Source organism: Leuciscus leuciscus, assembly GCF_965113295.1.
Source record: "Leuciscus leuciscus genome assembly, chromosome: 21".
NCBI lineage: Eukaryota > Metazoa > Chordata > Actinopteri > Cypriniformes > Leuciscidae > Leuciscus > Leuciscus leuciscus.
Window position 1 is genome coordinate 9393450 of NC_138745.1, and position 22491 is coordinate 9415940.

Genomic DNA, 22491 nt, shown 5'->3' on the forward strand with positions numbered 1-22491 from the left:
GAGTGCTGTTTTCCTGAATACCATCACAATTGAAACCGAGACACTGATTTCATAACAGTTCAATAAACAAATTGTTAAAATGAAGTCACTTACATTTTAGACGCAACGACTGTTTTTGTTCTGTTTCAGCAGCGAAAAATAGTTCCAAACAAAGATCACAGCAGAACCATTACGCATCTCACAGGAACACTCAGCCATGTTTCATTACTGATTGATTCAGCGTTTTGAACGAATCGGTTGAGTCAAAGATTCAAGTACCCATTCATAAACTGCCTCATTCTGAATAAATCAGCCATTTGAACAATGAATGACTCGATCATTAAGACGGTCGCCTGCCGCCACCTTCTGGTGGTTTAGTTTCAAAGTATCATTCTTTTCAACATTCCTTATTTGTATATTAAAAAAATATTTAAAACACTCTCATAATCTCATTAAGTACAGTTTTCAATGTAAATTATTTAATTTGATTGGTAACAGCCTAGTGTCTTATTCTAAGTGAATGTATTGATCAAATTTAAGAATTTGAAATGAAATATGGAGCATACATTTAATAAAATTAGGTAAAAAATGCCCTTTATAAAAGGTAAAACAAATGTATTGTGATAACAGTATTTTCCAACAGTGATGTACTGAAACATTGACAATTTAAGTTTGAAGGTAGTAAAGCCTCTGTTTAGGCTATTAAGGAAATGTCATTTTGCCAAAAGAAGAACTTTTATTTTAAATAAATGTTCATTTTAAATCAGCCTACTTCATTGTGATATGTTACCATATTATCATGCTTAACACTGAGAATTTGAATTGTAATGTGATGATCAGATGCAGATATCTAAATCAAAGAATATTATAGGTTTGGGCGGTTGGTGGGTGGATTATTTATTTTTTAAATAAAAAAATAACGGCGGTTTCGGGTGACTCAAAGTGCACCAGATTAATTAATTTATATTTAAAATTTTAAAACATTTCTTCGGTACAACAATACTGTGGGAAACACAGTAGGCTATCTGTCTTTGTTATGTTAACTGTATATCATCAGTGCCTGATTAAGGATGGTTTGTTTAGTTTGAACGTGTCAAATAAATTGTTATAGGCTACTAGGCCTACCCTCTTTTCATGCATTTTTTTCTTTATTGTATTAATTACACAAAATGTCAGAGAAGACATACATAAACGGAGATATGTTTGTAAAAGTGATGTTTTTGCGTCGCACAGCTCCAACCCAGGCCATCCGACGCCTCTTTGTTACGTCCACTACATGCTGCCCATGTCCTTTCTTCAAAGTGGGAAAACTAAAAAACCTTTCCCCGTTGTTTAGTTTGTGACCCTTTCTGTCGTGATACTTACTATTGCAGCCACACAACAAGAACGTACCATTTTATCACATTTACGAACAACACAATTCTCCCAATAGAACACACTTGATACCTTACAAATGGCCACTACGCCCATAATGCATTTCGTGTTTCACGAGTGTGACGTCACCTGTCAATGACCGTACCAAAATTTCAGTAGTCGGTACCGATACCATTAAAATGTTATGGTTCTCGCTACCAATTTCGGTACCACAGCAAAATCTGTTGGAACTATTTTATTTAACTAGCCTACTTGAAAAAAAAAAATTCTATTCAATTCAATGACTTTATTTATGACGGTAATCATAAGCATTAAAGGCTACATGCTGTTTAAACGTAAATATTGCTTATAAAAAAAATCCCATGGAGCTAATTCAGCTAAATCTACTGTACAGTAGCCTAATATAATTATTTCTGTCAATTTCTTCAAGTTAAACCGACCTTTTATTTTGACGGGTTGTCGTGAAGACCTTTGAGTATCTGTGTGTATAATATGACGATAGTTTTTTTCTCAAATTAAACGGTAAAATGCTCATGAAGTGACTCTCAGAGTGGCTCTGGAGCATAGACTGTAAAAAATCTCTGGAGATGAATTTCACCATGTCATCATATCGTGAGGCAGCAGAGACTGAAAACAGCGCGAGCGTCACTCGTGCCTCACTGTGTGTGTGTGTGTGTGTGTGAGAGAGAGAGGTAAATGAAACCGCGCGTCTGCGCCATTCATTCACACAGAGACCAGCAGAACATGCAGGGTTAATATTTGAATATTCTTTTTGCAGTTTAATATACACAGACTCTAAATATATCTTGGTATATAACTTATATCGGCTACAGACAGTGCATGCTCCAAGTAAAAAAGTTAGTCTGGAGCCCGCGCTTAGATAAAAACACGGAAGCGACTTAAAGCAGCTGACTAGTGGGTACCGAATATACCCGGCACTACAGAAATTACCGGTATTAAACCACTAGGCTATATGATGGTCTACCTCCGCTCGTTTTGAGCCAGGAAAAACCCTGAAACCCCTGCAAAAAAGAAACTGCAAAAAACCCTGCTTCTGGTCCCATGCCAACCCAAGACTTCATCACAACTTCACCTCTACTCATAACTCTATATAAAGGTCAGCCAGGAACCTTGGAGTTGCAATTGATGATCAGTTGAACTTCACAGACCACATTAGAACTAGCATCCGATTTTTATTGCCGTGTGTCAAATTTGTGACCCGTGAAAGTGGATAGACTTTTAAAATTTTGTTTTTTTGTGTTTGCTAAACAAGATTTTTATTTTTTTTTAAATGCCTTTGCTGGGGAAGATAGTGGAGATCGAAAAAAATGGAGAAGATGGCACTGAATTTCCCTTCATAGCATCCTGTCTGGTCGGAAGGTCAGTTACACATTTTATATTTATGGCTTACATGGCTGCATAGGGCCATATGAGCAATTGGGCAAGTGCCCAGGGGCACCACGCAAATATTTCTCATATATTTCTCATTTTTTTCATGATGGCTATATGAGGCTAGGTTTCACAAAAAAATCCGATTTACTATTTAAATCGATTATTTCCCCCCTACTTAAAACCAATCTGCAGATGACAAAGAAATTGTTCAAAACAAGTTTTAACTTTATTTTGTTTTGATTTTCCCTTCTGGGATTTGATCTGGATCTCCCCCTTGGGGTTAAAGTGCAATCAGAAACAACAAGCCAAAAAGACAAGATGGCACGCCCTGCCTTTTTAAACAGTGAAAATGTAACATAGCATAACTTAAAATGGGTGGATTGGGATTGGGGAATGTGTTAATAAAAAACAACACTTGCATCACTAAGTGAATTGTGATTGTCAAAACATTTGGTAACTAAACAGAATTTTATTAAGTTTAGTGACAACACAATGTTTACATGGTAATAACTGGAATAACTGTTTTTATTATTGCTTGACACAAATTTCACAATTTCAATTTAATTCTTGTGATTTAATTCTGATCTTGATTCAATATCGATTCCTTTGGATAAATATTAGGTAGGCTTCATTAGATACGGTAATGTGTTATGTTAATTTCAAGCGCCAAAACGGTGTTTATTGTTTGAATTTCGTAATTAAATTGACAGAATCTGAGAGCTGAGAATTTGTTTAATTTCAATAGTAACCTGCTCTTCCTTGTCTGTCGGTCTCCGTGTCCTCTTTGGTTCGTGATTTTTCTGTGGCGTGAGAGCGTGTGAAGAGTCTCACGGTGAATTCGTGAGAGTTGGCAGCCCTGCGGATTCAGTTTGTAAACGCTCTTGGCGTGTGTGCTTGTGCTGCCTCGGTCTCGTTCATTTGCCATGTTGTTTGTCTATCTCTATGGCAAACGCTGAGCCCGTTCGCAACTACGGGAGCCCAGAGGGGAGCGTCGGCGGATGTTAAAGAGAAAACCGATTTTCATTCAAACAACAAGTCGACGTAAACTACACTTTCGAGTTAATTGATAAAATCGATTTATCGCCCAGTCCTAGTGGGGCACCCTATGATCTGCACGCTGCAAGAAGCTCGTCGGCCTTGGTTAAAATTCAATTCACGTTTATTTGTATAGCGCTTTTCATAATAGGCTACACATCCATTTCAAAGCAGCTTTACAGAAAGCGCATGAGTCCATATTACAATTTAGAGTGTTCTGTTATCAGAGGTAACTGTCTAAGTTATGCATTTCAGAAGTGTATACAAAATCACAGTTAGCCAAAAATGTATTAATTTAAAGGCATAGGCCTACTCCACCGAAAAATGAAAATTCTGTCATCATATAGCCTACTCACCCTCATGTTGTTTCAAACCTGTATGAATTTCTTTCTTCTGCTGAACAGAAAGGAAGATATCTAGAAGAATGTGAGTAACCAGACAGTTTTAGATACCATTGACTTCCATAGTAGGAAAAAAATATACTATGGAAGTCAATGGTATCTAAAACTGTCTGGTTACTGACATTCTTCTAGATATCTTCCTTTCTGTTCAGCAAAAGAAAGAAATTCATAAAGGTTTGAAACAACATGAGGGTGAGTATATGGAAGATATCTAGAAGAATGTGAGTAACCAGACAGTTTTAGATACCATTGTCTTCCATAGTAGGAAAAAAATATACTATGGAAGTCAATGGTATCTAAAACTGTCTGGTTACTGACATTCTTCTAGATATCTTCCTTTCTGTTCAGCAAAAGAAAGAAATTCATAAAGGTTTGAAACAACATGAGGGTGAGTATATGATGACAGAATTTTCATTTTTCGGTGGAGTATCCCTTTAACAATGTAGTAATTTAATGGAGATACAATGAGCTCATTTAAGTAATGGATACTTGTTTAACAAATGATTATGACATTTAGAAAATATAGCATTGGTGCATGTTGATTCAGAATTTGCGTCATCTGAAGTCTTCGCAGGGGGTTGCACTTCACTGCATAGGTGTTGGGCATCTGAAGTCTTCATAATAGGATCCAAACTGGAGCTGACAAACGCATTAATAAAAGCATTATTGTAATGTGTGAACACGCTGAATGCGAGTTGCTTGTTATTTTTATATTTTAATCAAATAGTTAACAGTGTAACGTTATCTGTTGCATTTACCGTTCAATCACCATTTTGAGTTCTTTGCACGCACATGCTTAAAGGTTGTATCAGCGTCAGCGATTGTGGGTGATGTCACTTCTGTTTGTGTTTGAAGCAGTAGCACCTCACTGCAGTACACGAGATCCAGGGGGTGGAGTTGGATCCAGATCCCAAACAAACCAAGTTAGCTTGCCCCTCCCTCCCGTTTCGTGCATCATGAAAAAAACATAGACAGTAAAATAAAATAAAAATCATCATGCACGCGCATTTCTTAAAGCGACAGACACACGATATTCAGATCAACGTTCTACCTCAATGATGGCTCATTCTGCTGGTTAAGTTTTTTTTATTATTATTTTTTTATTTATTTTATTTTTATTAAACAAACTCATGTACAAACAATATGGCTTACATCTTTTTTCAACATTCCACAGGAGCAGGTGCAACAAGAACAAAAAAATAAATAAAATAAAAATAATAATAATAATAATAATAATAAAAAAATAAATAATAATAATAATAAAAAAAAATTACAAATAATAATAATTATAATTAAAATAAGTAAATAATAAAATGAAATTATAGCTAGGGCTTTGATCGCATAGTATATTTTTCAAATAAATAAACAAGTTTCATAGCTTGTTTACTTTCCATTATGTTAAGGGCTTTGGTGAAAGAAAGAAACTAGTTATGAAATACATAGAACCTAGGTTTCACTTTCATATATTTACATTTGTGAATGTAAAATTTTGCAAGAATAATTATAATATTTACCAGGAAGTCCCACTCATTATTGTCCAATACAACTCCATAAACAATGTCATTCTGAGAAAAAGGTTCAATACGGATCTTTGTGTGCAGCCAGTCGTGGATATCAGTCCAGAGAACTTCAGAGTGCATACATTGAAAAAATAAATGAACAGAAGTTTCAGTATCATCACAAAATACACATTTGTTCGTTTCAAAACCACATCTCTGTCGCAATAGTTCACCAGATGGATACACACCATTTAAAAAAAAGTGAAGTGACACGTGACGGCCAAGTATGGTAACCCAATTACTGCGTGTTCGCCGTTGGAACACTCAGTCTAAAAGAGAAATTTCCAGAGAATACAAGCTTTGTTGCAAATGCCTCGTTCTCCTTGTGCCTCGTGGCACACAGAGTGCGCCAGATGCCTGGGACGGGCCTACGCTGAAGCTGCAACTCTCTGCCAGAAGCTGCTCTCTGTGTGAGAGCATGCCCATCTCCATGCTACGGACGCGGCTAGCCCTCTTCAAGGAAGATGGCAACACCACTCCTCATGCTCTTCCTTTTCCCACCCTCCTCGGACCATGGAAGAAGAAGCGCCGCAGCCAACGGCAGCCCGAGCACATGGAGATAAGCAAACTCATGCCGGCCTCATCCTGCGTACTTCGCTTTCTCCATCACAGTCACCCTTCACCCTTCACCCAACCAAGCCCTGCCGAAACACTTCAGCCCTCGCGGGACGCGCCTATTCTGCTTCCGGCCAGGCTGCTTCAGCCCTGCACACCATGGCGGTGCTGCAAGTTTTCCAGGCTAAGCTTCTCCAGGCTATGGACGAGTCTGGCCCGGATCCTGAGTCGTTTAAAGACCTACGCAGCGCCAAGGACTTAACACAGCGCGCTACAAAGTCCACCGCTCAGGCTATCGGCAGAGGTATGGCTAAACCTGATCGTGCTCGAGTGCCATCTTTGGTTAAACCTCACGGACATCAAAGAAGCGGACAGGACGGTGTTTCTCGACGCGCCAGTCTCCAGCAACGGTCTCTTCGGCCCAGCTGTTAAGGGATTCTCGAAGCTCTTCACCAAAGCACAGAAGTCGTCACAAGCTATGCGGCACTTCCTGCCTAAACGCTCCAGCTCAGCCTCGAGCCGGCTGGCAAAGCCAGCGCCTCATTTTAGAGCTCAGACAGCTGAACAGAGCCTTCATGAGACGGCTATTCAGAATGTTAACTACCAAACAAATCTCCAACTGGGATTACTGCATATGCGCTCCCTACAGCACTGGCTAAAACGTTGTGTGCCAGCCCATGCATGGCGTTCAGGATGCCTGCACATCATGGTGAACCAGGGCTGCATCAGAGCCCTGGCTCCCTGGAAGGTCCCGGACTGGTACCAGTCTGGAGTGACCATTGGAGGAAGGCACACAGGAGGCCACAGGAGGAAGACCCTGTTCATAGATGCCTCCAACCTGGATTGGGGGGAGCTGCATGAGGGCAAGCCTATCTCCGGCCTCTGGTCGAACTCGGAGGAGAGCTTACATATCAACTGCCTCGAGATGAGAGCAGTTTGTCTAGCCCTAAAGGCGTTTCTGCCAAACCTGGCGGGACATCACGTCTTAGTCCTAACGGACAACATGTCGGTGGTGTCCTACATAAATCGCCAGGGTGGCCTCAGATCGGGCAATCTATATGCCATGGCCAGAAACCTCCTCCTTTGAGCACAAGCCAACATGCGCTCTCTGAGAGCTGCTTATATTCCGGGCGTCCGGAACGTGGGCGCGGACATGCTATCCCGGGACAACACTCCCCAGGGGAATGGTCCCTTCATCCGCACACAGTTCTGATCTGGAGCGTGTTTGGCAAGGCAGAGGTCGACCTCTTCGCCTCGGAGAACAACACGCACTGTGAAGAACAGGGATGCGCTGGCCCAGATGCCCCCTCTATGCGTTCCCTCCCGTCTCAATGATCCCTCAGGTTATCGAACCCTCCTCGACCTCCCACTATACCGGTAAGGGACCTTTCCACGGTTCTTGCAGACCTGAAAGGCTCACAATTTGAGCCGCTTCAGTCGGCTGAACTAAAGCCACTTTCGCTAAAAACTGCTCTTCTGCTGGCACTGGCATCAGTTAAGCGAGTGGGTGATTTGCAGGCGCTCTCCAATTGGGGTTGGTGATTCCAGAGTCACCCTTAGACTGAGACACGGCTATGTGCCCAAGGTGCTCTCTACGCCGTTCAGAGTACAGGTCATCACATTAGTTGCACTTCCCCCCTCAGTCGATTACGGGGAAGCTAATTTGCTATGTCCCGTCAGAGCTCTCAAAATCTACCTGGAGCGTTCTGCACCGTTCAGGCAGTCAGAACAGCTCTTTGTGTGCTTCGGCGGCCGCACCTAGGGTTTGCCGTTCACGAAGCAGAGACTTTCAAGGTGGATAGTGGACGCATTTCTTTGGCTTATGTCTCAATGGGACGAGATTGTCCCATAGGCGCTAGAGCCCATTCCACAAGAGGCATGGCCTCTTCGTGGGCCTGGTCCAGTGGTGTACCCATTGAAGACATATGTGCGGCGGCCGGCTGGTCCTCACCATCCACGTTTGTCAGGTTTTATAATATGGAGGTACTCTGTTTACAGACTGAAGTCCTCTCTGTGTAAGGATCTGACCCGACGGTCTGCGGTCTTGTCAGTCTAAACACTATTTACTGTCATAAGCACGAATTGTCCTATGTGGTAATATTTTGGAGCGAATTGACCCTTGTCCAATCCTCCTTATATGTCATAAGGACCCGACTTAGGACTGGTTCCATTCTAGATTCCCTTCTGGGATTTATTAGGGGCTCGTGCTTTACTGTGAGTCTCGGGCTGAGCCCTAGGCTCCGGTGCAGGACGCTAATAGTGCGGCGTTTTACATTACGTCCCCACTTCTGCTAGTTTTACTGAGATATCTTATCCCATGCAAATTGCCCATTAATATTACAGACTTACTGTGGTAAAATTACATTACTCCATCTACCCTTGTAAAGTGTATCCCGTCCGAATAGGGTTATAGACTGTAAAAAAAACAGTCCCACGCTTAAGGCTTATACTAAACCGCTTATGAGTAGTCAATTATTCCGCTTACATTACGTTTACCACTCCTCGAAACATTGTTCAGATGATCCCAGCAAACACAGAACGTCGGCACAACGCACCCAATCTTCTAACAACGTTTTAACAACATGGCCAAAAGGTTACTATAACTACGTTGTGTGGTGAAGGTTGTTACAGCGTTGTCACAATGTTGACATTAAACCACCGTTCAGGGCCATTGCTAATGGTTGTGCCTATGGTGACTTGACAACCACTGGACTACATATCACTGCCCTGAAGCGCGAAAATCTGCCTTTTAAATTTCATCCGACCGTTGGGCTCATTGTGTTGTCTCATTCTTCATCGAGCAAGGATACGTGAGTATTGCGTTTAATTTTCCTCAGCTAAATGAGATAATTATTCAAACATAACCTACAACTTCATTTTCTAAGGTGACTAATGTAGCCTCGCTCGCACTGTTTAGTTTTTCATTGATTTGTCTGCTATTTAGTCTCATTCGTTTCTTTGCTGCTCTGGGTTTGTGGATGTTTCCTGGAATGATTCCGGTTACCGACATTTCATTAAATGTTCTGGGGCCCGTTCTTCGTACGTCGCTAACTCAGTTAGCTGGATTTGATTGTTGGCGATTTGGCATGATCTTGGATTGTTTGGTTCTTCAACAGGTGCACAAGCTTAAACCTGCTCGGGAGCAGGCTTATTTCATGTTAACAGGATTAGATTGCGGCTTTATAAGCGGAGCTGATACGGAAAGTCCAGCGCAGCGCGATAGTGCTCTCTCTGAGATATATATTTTTTCTCGTGACTCGTAAGATTGTCGTTTACATTATTAATTCGTTGGAAATGCACATTTATTTTCAACTTGTCGGAGTCAGGCTTTAACTACAGCACAAACTGTTTGCATTGCTCTAAGATTATTTGCGAGGCTCTTTCATTTACACTATTGGGGAGGGATTTACATGATGACGGCAGCGCAGCGACGCTGAAGGAGATTTCATTACAAAGATGGATGCCGCCGTGGAACATCACTCGTTCGAATCATAGACAGTATATAAACGAATCAGTTATCGCGTCTGTTTTGAGCGATTTAAACTTACCGTTTTCGTTAAAACGGGAGCAAAGAACAACACTCGAAGCATACGTCATCTCCTTCATCGATCTGATTGGTTTTATGACTATCCAATTGCGCCCAGAGGAATTTGAGCTACGTCGGTTGGTGACGCCCCTTTGGAAATGATTTGTCTACATAGCTTCGCCAGACCCTACACTCAGTTTCAACTGAGAAGGGTCTGGTTTTAACCAGGCTAATATTACACAACCCAAAAAAAAACAAAAAAAAAAAAACTTTTCATTAAATGTTTAATAAAAGACAAATATGCTTAGTTCCTTGAGTTTTATTTCAATTGTTCTTTGTAAAGAAAAGCCAGTGGTCAAGTGCCTGCAACAAGAGATATTAGACACATGCCTCATGAAACAAATAAAAAGGAAAAGCTGGCTATACACTGCCCACATGTAGGCCTATGTCTCCTCTGTCTGTGCAGACTCTTCTGTAGGCCTTTCTGTAGATGTGGAATCCTGCAACTTATATTGCAGCCATAAAGCATACAAGTATAAATTAAGTAAAGTTATTTATGCACTTGCAGGTAGGCTAGTTCCTCCATATGACAGTTATCTGAGAGGGTTTATTCACTGTCCAGTGCAATGGAAACAAATGGACATTACAAAGTCTTATACTTTCTTTCCTTTGGAAAGTTAGAAAATGTCCACTTACTGCACATATTTCAGCCACCACTTTCTTGGGAACAGATACAAGTGTTGGTGTATTATGTAAAATTGCACAAAAGAGGAAAACAGAATGTCATTAAAATGAACTACACTCGGAAAAAATTTGATCAATAACTCATGGCAAAATATTTTTACATTAACATAAGTTTATCAGTTTTCACTTTCACAAGTCAAAGCAATTCATCATTACTCAAGATTTAACAGTTGAAATGACTATACGGCCTTAATTTAATGCAGCAAAAATTATTTTACAGTGTAGGCTACTAAGATCTTTTCTATTTTTTTTCTCAGCCTTTTTCTTGGTTGCTTTTATAAACAAACAACCATTTATTTAACAGTGCCTTTTATAAAAGAGACTACAATAACTAAAAATTACCATTATGTAGAATATTTTTGTACTTCAATTTTATTTGTTCCCATGTTCTAGTGTGGTGACTCTGACATTACAATGAACAAAGTAATTATGCAATTATTAAAATACAAAAATATAGGCTAATAAGTGATAAAAACATCTAACATGGCCACTTCTAACGGATTTAAATTGTCTGCTACTTTTTGCCAGCCCTCTCTCCTGGCTTTTGCAGACTTTGAGGTGTTCCCTGGCGTTTTGATTAAACATTAAAATTCCGAATAAACTTCGACTATTAGTTCTTGCTCTGCTGAGGAGAAAAACTGAGCGCGCTCTTTGGCCACGCTGAACAGCCAATAGCAGCGTTGCTCATCAATGTTTCTACTATCGATACATATCCCCTTTTAAACCAGCGCATGAACGCGCAATTATCTCAGATAACTCAATCCAGCTATACTAATCATATCCGGCAAGTGTGTTCGAAGAACCGAGTTAGCCAGATCATGATTAGCATGATGATATCATCTTGGATGTGTAATTTGATCTCGGATGTTTTAAGCAACGTACGAAGAACGGGCCCCGGATCTTTGATTTTTATGTAATTTGTATATTCGTTTATTAAAAAAAAAATTTTTTTTAAACAAATGTATGACTTTTGGAAGTGCCATTTGATTACCATATAATAAAGTTGAATTAACGTAACCTTCTGTCATTTTTACTCTTCAAAGTGTACACTTGCAGGTGTTGATTATTATTGTAGTCCAGTCATTTTAAGCCAAAATGGGGGTCAACCTAGGACAAATTGCAACAGAAGCAAACTCAACTGATTTTGTATCCTCAATATGTCCCGAGTAAGAAAAAAAAAAAGAAGAAAAAAACCCAGAAGAATCCCATTAGGGGAAAGTTTCGAAAAAGTCCCAATAATGAGACAGAAACGCATGTGCGTCAATATTATTTAATTTAGTTATTTATTAATTCATTCGGCCTATCAATATTTATTTATTATATAATCTGCAATGATAATGGAACCCCGTGCAGCAGGACTATCAATTTATTCATATATTCAGTTTAATTTTCTATTGATTATAGATAGGGCTAGGCCTATATACTTTGTTTATTAAAATTAAACTGACCGTTTCCATTGATTGTGAAGTTAGACATTGAAAATGGCAGATCGAGCGCATGGGGCTGCATGTGTCACAGTCATCGTCTGCACCATTCTGTCTTCGTCTTCACTACACTTCCCAGAATCCTCCTTGTCTCCACACCTGAACTCACTCCCTCAATTACCCACCTGTTCACCGTCTTCATCATCACCATCACCTGTTGTCGTGTCATTATCACCTCTGTATTTAAGTTTCTCTTCTCACTCATGTCTTGGTCGGTTATTGTTTGTGCACTAGCACACTGTTTCGAGTTTGTTTGGATTTTGCCTATGGAAATAAATATTGAGTATTTTGTATCTTCGCTTGACCTTCGTTTTCTTCTTCAACCCGCTGACGTTACAGAATAACCGACCAAGGTAATGGATGAACACCTCAGTTTCATCCTCGTGGCTCAGGAGAACCAAGATATCCTAAGTTTCTCCAATACGTTTTTTCAGCTCGCCCTCACAAGCTCTTTGGAGGACGAAACCCTCAGCACCCTGTTCTGGATTGGGGCCACTTTCCATCGTCCTCTCAATCTCCCAGACACCACTGGACTGAGTTGGAAAGAGACTGTAATCTGATGTCTGGAGAGCGTTGCGCCCCGGTCCGGAACGCCACCCAACCCTGCACTTCACGCCAGTCCAGCCGAGCCTGCACTTCACGCCAGTCCAGCCGAGCCTGCACTTCACGCCAGTGCAGCCGAGCCTGCACTTCACGCCAGTCCAGCCGAGCCCGCACTTCACGCCAGATCTGCCGAGTCCAGAGCAGTTTGCGTCATGCCCGCCGCCCCTGAGACTGTGAGTGTCGTGCCCGCCGAGCTAGAGACTGACAGCTTCATGCCCACTGAGCTACTATTTGCGTTAATCCTGCCTGGCTTGAAGCTCCCTTCACCGCTGGTTCCATCCTGCTCAAAGCCCTCTTCGCCGCTGGTCCCGTCCAGCACAGAGCCGCCCTCGCCGCTGGTCCCGTCCAGAGAGCCGCCCTCGCCGCTGGTCCCGTCCAGCACAGAGCCGCCCTCGCCGCTGGTCCCGTCCAGCACAGAGCCGCCCTCGCCGCTGGTCCCGTCCAGCACAGAGCCGCCCTCGCCGCTGGTCCCGTCCAGCACAGAGCCGCCCTCGCCGCTGGTCCCGTCCAGCACAGAGCCGCCCTCGCCGTCCTCGCCGCTGGTCCCGTCCAGCACAGAGCCGCCCTCGCCGCTGGTCCCGTCCAGCACAGAGCCGCCCTCGCGGCCCTCGCCGCTGGTCCCGTCCAGCACAGAGCCGCCCTCGCCGCTGGTCCCGTCCAGCACAGAGCCGCCCTCGCCGCTGGTCCCGTCCAGCACAGAGCCGCCCTCGCCGCTGGTCCCGTCCAGCACAGAGCCGCCTTCGCCGCTGGTCCCGTCCAGCACAGAGCCGCCTTCGCCGCTGGTCCCGTCCAGCCCAGAGCCAGCGCAGGTCCCGTCCAGCACAGAGCCGCCCTCGCCGCAGGTCCCGTCCAGCACAGAGCCGCCCTCGTCGCTGGTCCCGTCCAGCACAGAGCCGCCTTCGCCGCTGGTCCCGTCCAGCACAGAGCCGCCCTCGCCGCTGGTCCCGTCCAGCACAGAGCCGCCCTCGCCGCAGGTCCCGTCCAGCACAGAGCCCTCGCCGCTGGTCCCGTCCAGCCCAGAGCCAGCGCATCACGTCAGCCCTGCCGAGCCTGCACTCCACCTCAGCCCTGCCAAGCCTGCGTATCACGTCCCGTCTGCCCAGCCAGAGACTGTTCTTGTCCCGTCTGCCCAGCCAGAGACTGAGCCTGTCCCGGTCTCAGTTCCTGTCCCAGAGCCAGTTCCAGAGCCTGTCCCAGAGGCTTGTCTTGACTCCGTCACTCTCCCCAAGAATTTTTTTGGGGGGGGCCATAGGTCCTCACCGTGGCCACCAAGGGCCCACGGCCACCAGAAAAGTCCTCTCCGCCATGGCCGCCCAAAGGGTCCTATCCGCCATGGCCGCCCGGAGGGTCTTCTCCGCCATGGCCGCCCGAAGGGTCTTCTCCGCCGTGGCCCCCTATTCAGCCTGCACCGCCGTGGCCCCCTGCTCAACCTGCTCCGCCCTGGAGGCTTCCTGCCTCGCCTTAATCAGCCTTCAGGGCCCCTGATAATTTTTTTTATTATATTTACAGTTATTTTTTGTAAAATATTTACTTATCTAAGTTTTGTCTGTTGATAAATAGTGGTTTATGAAAGTGAACAAGAGTGAAAAGGTGACAAATTAAACTAAATTGTTTAAATACGCACGTTTAAAGTGTAGCCTATAGTTCAAAAAAGGAAATCTTGAACAACAAATGAATAATGTACTTGATTGTGTGGTGCATCATTCGTCTTGCTGCAACTGTAATTATTTGAAATACTCTAGACATAAATGAACAAAAACGAAATGTTACCTGCAAAAAGGCACTAATGTAATAAGCTATTGATAGATTTATATTTTAATCTATTTGAATAATTTATGGTGAAACTAGAAATACATGGGAGATGCATCTCTGAATATCAACTTACACCACATTAAACAATGCATAGAAATTATATTGTAATCAAAAAGTGCATCATAGTTAAATTTTTCTCATTCACAAAATGGGCCATATGAATGGGCAAAGAAGCAGTTTTTATGTAGACTTTACCTTTTTAGGAAGCTGGACTGTGATGTTCGTAATCAGTTGCCGCAGGTGTTAGATGTGCATTGTAAAATAGAGCTGAATGAGAACAACGAGGTAATTATGCTATAAGTTAATTATAACACTATAAGTTTGACTTTATCTTTTGTTTCCTTAAACTGTGTCTTTGCATATAAGATCACATGACATGCTGTTCATTTATTGTCTCTCTCTTGTTTAAGTTCATTTTGACCAATTTAAGCTCCCTGAACCCCACATGTATTAATGGACAAGTTCTCAATCAATCTGAACGGTTAAAACATGGTGATCTCATCACAATCATTGATTGTTCTTACAGGTGATTCTGATTTTTATTATAATTATGAAAAAAAATGAAAGTTTTCTTGTTCTGAGAATAATTTGTTTTGTGTGGTTTCATCTTGTCAAAATGTTAGGTTTGAGTACCCACCTGCCAAGACACCGACAGCTGGAAAAGACAAAACAGTTCAGGTGTGTAGTTGATGTGAGTCTTGTGAAACAGATGATGTGTATTTTTTGTTGTTGTTGTTAATTTATCATTTATTTCTTTTGTTAAATTGTGGTTCTGTCATCCTGTAGGCTTTGCAAAACCAGCAGGAAAAAAGCACACCCGTTAATGCAGAGAAGAGGAAGTCAGAGCATTTGTTTGGTTAGTGATCATGAAATTTATTTCCTGTAATATTCTATACATTTATTTTTTGCAGCACGTTTACTGTAAGTTTTTTTTTTTTTTTTCTAGTTTTGCTAATTCTGCTAGAATATAATTTCATATCCGTGATTGTCATGTGTGCTATACTTGCAGACACTTGTTTAAAAGATGGGTCAAATTTACAAACATCTGTGGAACAGTCTGTTGAGAATGATCCTTTTTTTGAGCTCTGCCAAATGGCCAAACAGGACCTTGCTAAATCACCATGGAAATCTGAGCTACCAAAAACACCTCTTGCAAGACCTCAGGTTGATCAAGAACTGGATTTCGAGTATCTTTTGTCCTTGCTAGATGAAGATATTACTGGACCAGCTATCCCTCAGAGCTCATTTCATGCAAGTCAGGAAGAGAAAACTGTTGATGATATGCCGCCTGTAGTGTCCATCACCCCCTCATTGACAGAGAAAGGTGTAACTCCGGTCTCCCAGAAGAAGAGAACACCATTGAAAACGCCTCAGAATTTAAGTGCTGGTGAGGTTGTCCAGCAAATTCTCTTAGAGCCTCAGCATGAGGACAAAACTCCTAAATCCCCGAAAGGAAGGAGAAGTGTTGGATCACGGGATCAGAGCCTTGATCTCCAAATGCCTTTGGGCCAGCTTCAGAGTCCAGGCCCAATAGGCAAGAAGACTAAAGTGAAAATGTTACCAAGAACATCCGTAAGATCAAATGCTGGCAATAGGTCTGAAGTCCACGGTGGTCCAAAAGAGATTAAGGCTACAATACCTAATTATAGGATCAAAGGTGAGACAGAGTATTTCTTCTCCTCATGAACACAACTATTTTGAACAACTTAGAAGTAGAGATGCAGAAGTAATCGCACACTCAATCTCATTACTAAATGACAACATTTCGCCTCTGTCTATTAAACATTTGACAAAATCACAACAGAACATTCAAATCTGTGTTTGCGCTGCTGCTGAGAAAGCAGTTATGTGTATGAAACAGCTTCACAAACAGTAGCCTATTTTCAACCACACAGTATTGTTGTTTCTGTGTTGCAAATATAAAAATTATCACAGAAGTACTGGGATGAAAGTTTATAGTTTGGATATAAACACTGATGTCTACGTAGCGATCATAAGAGCAGTTCACCTTTTGTAAAAAACTTGGTGCTTCAAACAATGATAGTATCGATTACATTGTTATGCCTCTAGTTGGTGACAAGTGACTATTTATAGCTTTGTCCCAATTCGGAGGCTGCGTCCTCCAGAGAGGCATTTAAAGTATGATTGCGTCACATCGGCACAATGAAGGCTGTCCCAATTCAAAGGCTGCACCCTGCGATGGCTGATTGCGTCACCACGGAGGGACAAAGGCTACCCCGATTCTAATGTGACTTCAAATGCGCCCTTCGTTTCTCGGCCATTTGAGGATAGAACTGATGGTCCCTTCGCTTGCAAAACTTCTTGTAATATTTTCTGTTGTTTTAGGGCTCCAGGTGCGGACTGCTGAATTTATTAAAATGAGGGCTGACAACGACCATTTATTTACCGGGAACAGTAAATCGAACAGTGTGGCTTGGGGGTAAGGCCTATTTCCACTAGGCTATCTTGTGTATTATAGCAAATAGTCCTCACCCTGTACAAAGCCCACAACAATAAGACAACCAGTAGATAAGGCAATAGTCTTTCACTTTGTTGTTTTTTGTAGTACTGTCATGCAAGGTATGTTTACAAATGTTTTAACCAAACTTGAGGACTTTTGTATGCATGTCCTGTTGTGTCATATTTTGTAATGTTAAGATTGCACTTATGTTAAGATTCCGCCCATCATAATGTTTTTCATAATTGTTTCCTTTTTCTCTTGTTTTAGGACAGTTCTGAAGAAAATGGGCCTGCTGGGGAAAGCCACTCCAACAGAGGCCGGAAGAAAATGGAAGTACTTAAAAAAAAAATACAAAGTAAGCAAGTTAATTGGCACGTCTTTGCTGAAATTTATTGTGCTGTTGTTATTTTTGTTAACAGTCATGGTTTCTTTGCTCTGTCGTAGGATTGCAAGTGTAAGAAAGTGAATGCTAAAACTTGGCCGTGGTTTGCCCTCATGGATGAGGTGTTGGGACAGAGGCATTCCACCAACTCCCCTATCCTAATTGACTCCTCCCCTGAGGACACATCAGGGACAAGTTCAGCAGTGGATGACGAAGATGAGGAGGAGCCACGATCACCACCAGCCAAGAGAAAAAAAGGCCATGTTGATGAGCTGGTCAAGGTAATTAGGGAAGACATCAATTTTCAAGAGAGAGAGAATGGACCGACTATTTTCTCTTATTGAGAGAATGGTTAATAAATAAAATCGAAGTTGAAAATGGGTTCATTAATAATGTTCTAGATATATATATTTTTAATATTCACTTATCATTTCTCAATGAAACAAAAAATATATATATATATTTATTTCTGTTGTTTATTTTTGTGATGCAAGTTAAAAATGAAACTTGTATATAAGTTGTATACTGTGTCAAGTAGGACAAGGCCGAGGGCCGTGAGAGAACGTGAGTGCACGAGGCCGGTGTTCTGAAATATTCATAATGTTTTTTTCTCCATTCTGTCACCTGATGGAGTTTTGGTTCCTTGCCACTGTTGCCTTGGCTTTTGGCTTGCTTAGTTCGACATTTAATATTCAACAATATTATGGATCTGCCTTACTTCAGGTGGACGATGATGCAATTGTCTTCTAGAAACAAACTTTGTTGTATTATTTTCATGTTATCACTGTGAAGCTGCTTTGATACAATCTGTATTGTAAAAATTATACAATCTGTACTGACTTGACCATTCACTGTGTCTGAGATTTTCGGTGACACTGGGCAGAGCTTACATGAATATTCACGAGTTTCCTGTTTCGTGTTAAAGCGCCACTGAAAATATTAGTGCACGCTGCTTGGATCGCAGAAACTATTTTTCAGCGTTGAATGAAGTTAAGCTTCTTTTTTAATAACTGTTTATGTATGCTCGATAGTTTCTACATTGGATCATGTGATATGATTTAATTACAGCCACTGATTTGCCAGTGACTTATCGTTATAGGATACGCTCCGAGCAATGAGCCAACAGCCATTGTGTTTGTTTGTTTTAATTATATAGGTTAATTCTTCTGTTTTGCTTTAATGGTCTTTAAAATAGTTTCGTTTGATAACTTGTATAAGTGTATCTGTAGTAGCATAGTAAAGTTTCAGTGGTGATTATTTTGTCATTCCCTATTGCTTTCTCATTTGGTAACCTGCCATCGGAGGTGGAAATAGATGTCCATCCTCAACTTACTGGAGCCATACATCACAGACAGGGACACCTCTAGCAATTTTAGACTGAACACTTCTTGTGATGAGGATGTCAGTGTAGTGGCTTTCCTTGAGTCTATGGTAACACCAATATATAGATATATATATATATTCATTTTTTTTAAATTAACTTTCTGATTTGTCCCCCACAGACATCAGATGAGAGCACACAGTCCCTGACCCAAACCCAGGCCGACACCACACAGCCCGGATCTCCTGACTCCTCTAATGTGCCACCACTCTGGACACCTAAAACTTCTCGCCGTACTCTTGCTTCAAAGAGAAGGGCTGAGGCAGATCAGCCCTGTGTCCTGAACGGCATTAATAGCAAGCCAGATGAGGAAGAGCATTTTCTTTTAAGTTTAGCTGGGGCATTGAGACACCTTCCTCCATGCAGTCGATCCAAGGTTAAAATTAAATTTCAACAGATTTTACATGATGCAGAATTTTAACAATCAGTAAAACAGTATCATAAACAAACATACAGACAGACACTCAAAAATTCACTATTGAAATCGTTGGCGTTATCATTCTTCTTCTTCCGTTTCTTCTTCTGCTCTGGAAGTCTATGTCAGCCCATAGAACCCCTTGCGGGAAAGTTATGAAATTTGGCACACTGATAGAGGACAGTCTGAACTGACACCATAGCAAATTTGGAGTCTCTAACTCAATCCCTCTAGTGCCTTCAACTGTCCAAATTTTCACTCATGTTTATGCTAATAACTTTTGAACCATAAGGGATAGAAACAAAATTAATTTGTCCTATGATTCCATGGCTCAAGTCGATTCTATTGTACCTTATGTCGTCATGTCTTGAAAATTTCCGCCATTTTGAATTTTCAGAAAAACATACTTTTTCGAACTCCTCCCAGGCCATTGCTCTAATTTTCATGAAAATGTAGTTAGATCATCTTCAGACCATGCCAACAAAGTTATGGAATTCATGTTGATTCGTCAAACCGTTCTCGAATACTGTGCAAACTAATTTTAAGTAGCGCTTGCAAAAACAAAAGTAAGGCTGTATCTCTGCAACGCTTTATCGACCATTTCGAATTTTGTACCAAAATGCTGTATTTTATGAACGCATGAACGTCGGAATGGGTCATCAATACGATGACCTGAAGGAGCCTGAGAAGTTTCGAATCAGCGCCACCTAGTGGTAAAATACATTTTTCAAATGTATATAATTCTGGGTGTGGTTGACTTATTTTCACGGGAGTCATCTCCTTAGGTTCCTGAATCCTTGCCGAGTCCAATGATACCAAACATGCTGGGTTTTGCCTTACGATTTGGGTAGCGTTGTGATTTAGCACTTAAAAAACATTTGCCAATATCTTCGAAACCGTTTGACCAATTGAGACGAAACCACCGTAGGAAGTTTGGAATCGTAGGTCGTTGGCTAGTCGCCAATACCTTCATGACAAAATATTAATAATAAGTGGCAAGAAAATGCAAACAAAGTCAGGTGTGGGTCATTTTTTTATGTGTTTATAAAAATAAATGTCTATAACTCATCAAATTTGACACACACATGTATGGGCTCACTATGAGAACACATTAAAAAAATGGTAGGATTGTGCCTCTTGTTGGCCCTATAATAGAACAAAACATGAAATTGCTATTGACTTAAAATACAGTATTGTGATAAAAAATGTTATACTTAACGAATGCGTTGGTGTAACATTACGAAACTCAGTATGTCATTAGCACCATGCCCTGAAGGTACTCAAAAGATTTAGACACCACCTTTTGATGAAATTTCCAAAAATGCGAATACATTTTGAATAAATTAGCCTATTGCAATGAAACTGGTCTTAATAGATCTCTTGGGTCACGCCGAGAAAATAGATACCAAGTTTGCCATATTTGGCCGCACTTCCTGTCTGCTATCTTTATTTTCGTTCAATTCCTACTTTTTCAAACTCATCCTAGACGATTTGTCCGATTTTCACCAAAATCAAATCATATCATCTCCAGACCATGCCAATAAAAAGTTATGGATTTCATACCGTTTTGACCGTTTTGTTACCAAAATGACTTTGAAGCTTTATCTCTGCAATTCCTTAAAATATTGACACCAAACTGTCACTTCACTCTGACCGTACCACATCAATTTTGTAATAGTACCACCTATTGGTTGAAAGTGATAAACCATTAAATTATATTTTAACTGACTGTATATATTATTATTCAGCTATTTTGCCTATAATCATCTTGCAATGTCTTCAATTGCACCTTGCTGCAGTTGGCTCCTACACTCCCAGGCATTTTGGCATGTCTTATCATCTTCTTGCGCTTGGCCCCGATAATTGCTGCTTGCAGCTATATTTTATAATTAATTTTGTATATGACATGAAAATGTATCATTAAAATATTAATTAAAAGCATTCATCTTTCCCAGTCATTTATTTTCCTCTTTTGATTAAGACTATTTTATTTTATATTAATATGTAGCTTGTTAGTGAAAGAAAATATGCTCATTTTCTAAGGTTATGTGTCTCACCATGATGTCATATATTGTCTGCACCTGTGCTCGTTAGTCCCTGATTAGTTTACTTTCCACACCTATTAGTTTCCTCCTGTGTATTTATACTCCCTGTTCTGTTCAGTCCTTTGTTGGTTCTCGTTTGTGTTGAATGTGGTTGTGTCTGTCCTGCCTGAATTAGTTTAAATAAACACTGTTGTTACCCTCATCGTCGTCTTGTGCCTTCAATGACCACCTACTACGCCATGGTTTCCTGAAAGAGGATAACATCTAAGTCTTGACGTTCTCGCATAAAGTTAGTGGTGGGCAGATCGAGGCTTCGTGAAGCAATGAAACAGTTGAACCAAATGGGCCATATTGCTTCGAGGCTTCGAATCAATCCGACACCCGTCTCAATGGTGACACCTAGTGGTCACTTGCAGGTGTTGATCTGAAACAACTTTGACGAGCCATTAAAAAAATGTTGTTTTTTTATTATTGTATTTTTCTAATATGTGAAGCTTGTAACCTGTTGGCTCCTCACTGTGCATAATGTTATTTTGGTCCTGCAAAATGAATATTAATAAAAGAAATCAAGCCACAATGTCTCACTTTTTTTGAGATTTTTATTTAAAAATATTAATTTCTCTGCTGTGGAAGGACTTCTTTTTTTACAGATAATTTCTCCAGCCTTTGAAAAAATCCTTTCACAAGGGACTCTTGTTGCTGACGTGCAAATATATATTTTTAGCAAGGACATACAAATGAGGAAAGATTACTGCTCTCTCTTTCCAGTAAGTTAGGGGATCATGAGTTCTGGGCAAATACGCAAATTTCAAATTCTCCTCAAATGGCGCATCATGGATGATGTATTGTTGCAGTAGGCTAGCTGCCGATCACAATACACACATCTCACTTTATTTGGGGTTTCTAAACGGAAATGCTCCCACACCACAGATGTACAGCATCTCTTCTGGGAGCATCCATTTTATCTATCTATCTATCTATCCAAATCTATCTATCTATGTATCTAGATATGTAGCTATTTATATCTATGTCTCTAAATATGTATCTAGATATGTACCTAGATATGTATCTAGATATAATCTATGTATCTATATATGAAGAGTTCAGATGCAAAAGCCTCTAAATGCCATCTGAAATTTTCTTATATAATGATCATTTTTATCAAGCTTGTGTATTTAAGTTCAGTAATTTCACTTATAATACAATTAATAGGTAATCTTCATTGCCATTTAAGGGAAATTATTGAATTTAAATATACAAGCTTGATAAAAATGATCATTCTATAAGAAAATTTCAGATGGCATTTAGAGGCTTTTGCATCTGAACTCTTCATATATATAAAC

At 40.9% G+C, this 22491-nt stretch overlaps 1 protein-coding gene across 1 annotated transcript; it reads left to right on the forward strand.

Moving 5' to 3' along the window:
- Positions 1–1025: 1025 nt before the first annotated feature.
- LOC309484886 (uncharacterized protein) lies at positions 1026–22080 on the forward strand. Its single transcript, XM_082151358.1, has 11 exons — positions 1026–1903; positions 1941–2733; positions 14668–14749; positions 14875–14990; positions 15088–15142; positions 15251–15320; positions 15474–16121; positions 16811–16904; positions 17193–17280; positions 17370–17588; positions 18810–22080. The coding sequence occupies exons 2-11, from the start codon at positions 2645–2647 to the stop codon at positions 19107–19109; spliced, it is 1761 nt and encodes a 586-aa protein (XP_082007484.1). The 5' UTR covers positions 1026–1903; positions 1941–2644; the 3' UTR covers positions 19110–22080.
- Positions 22081–22491: the final 411 nt, after the last annotated feature.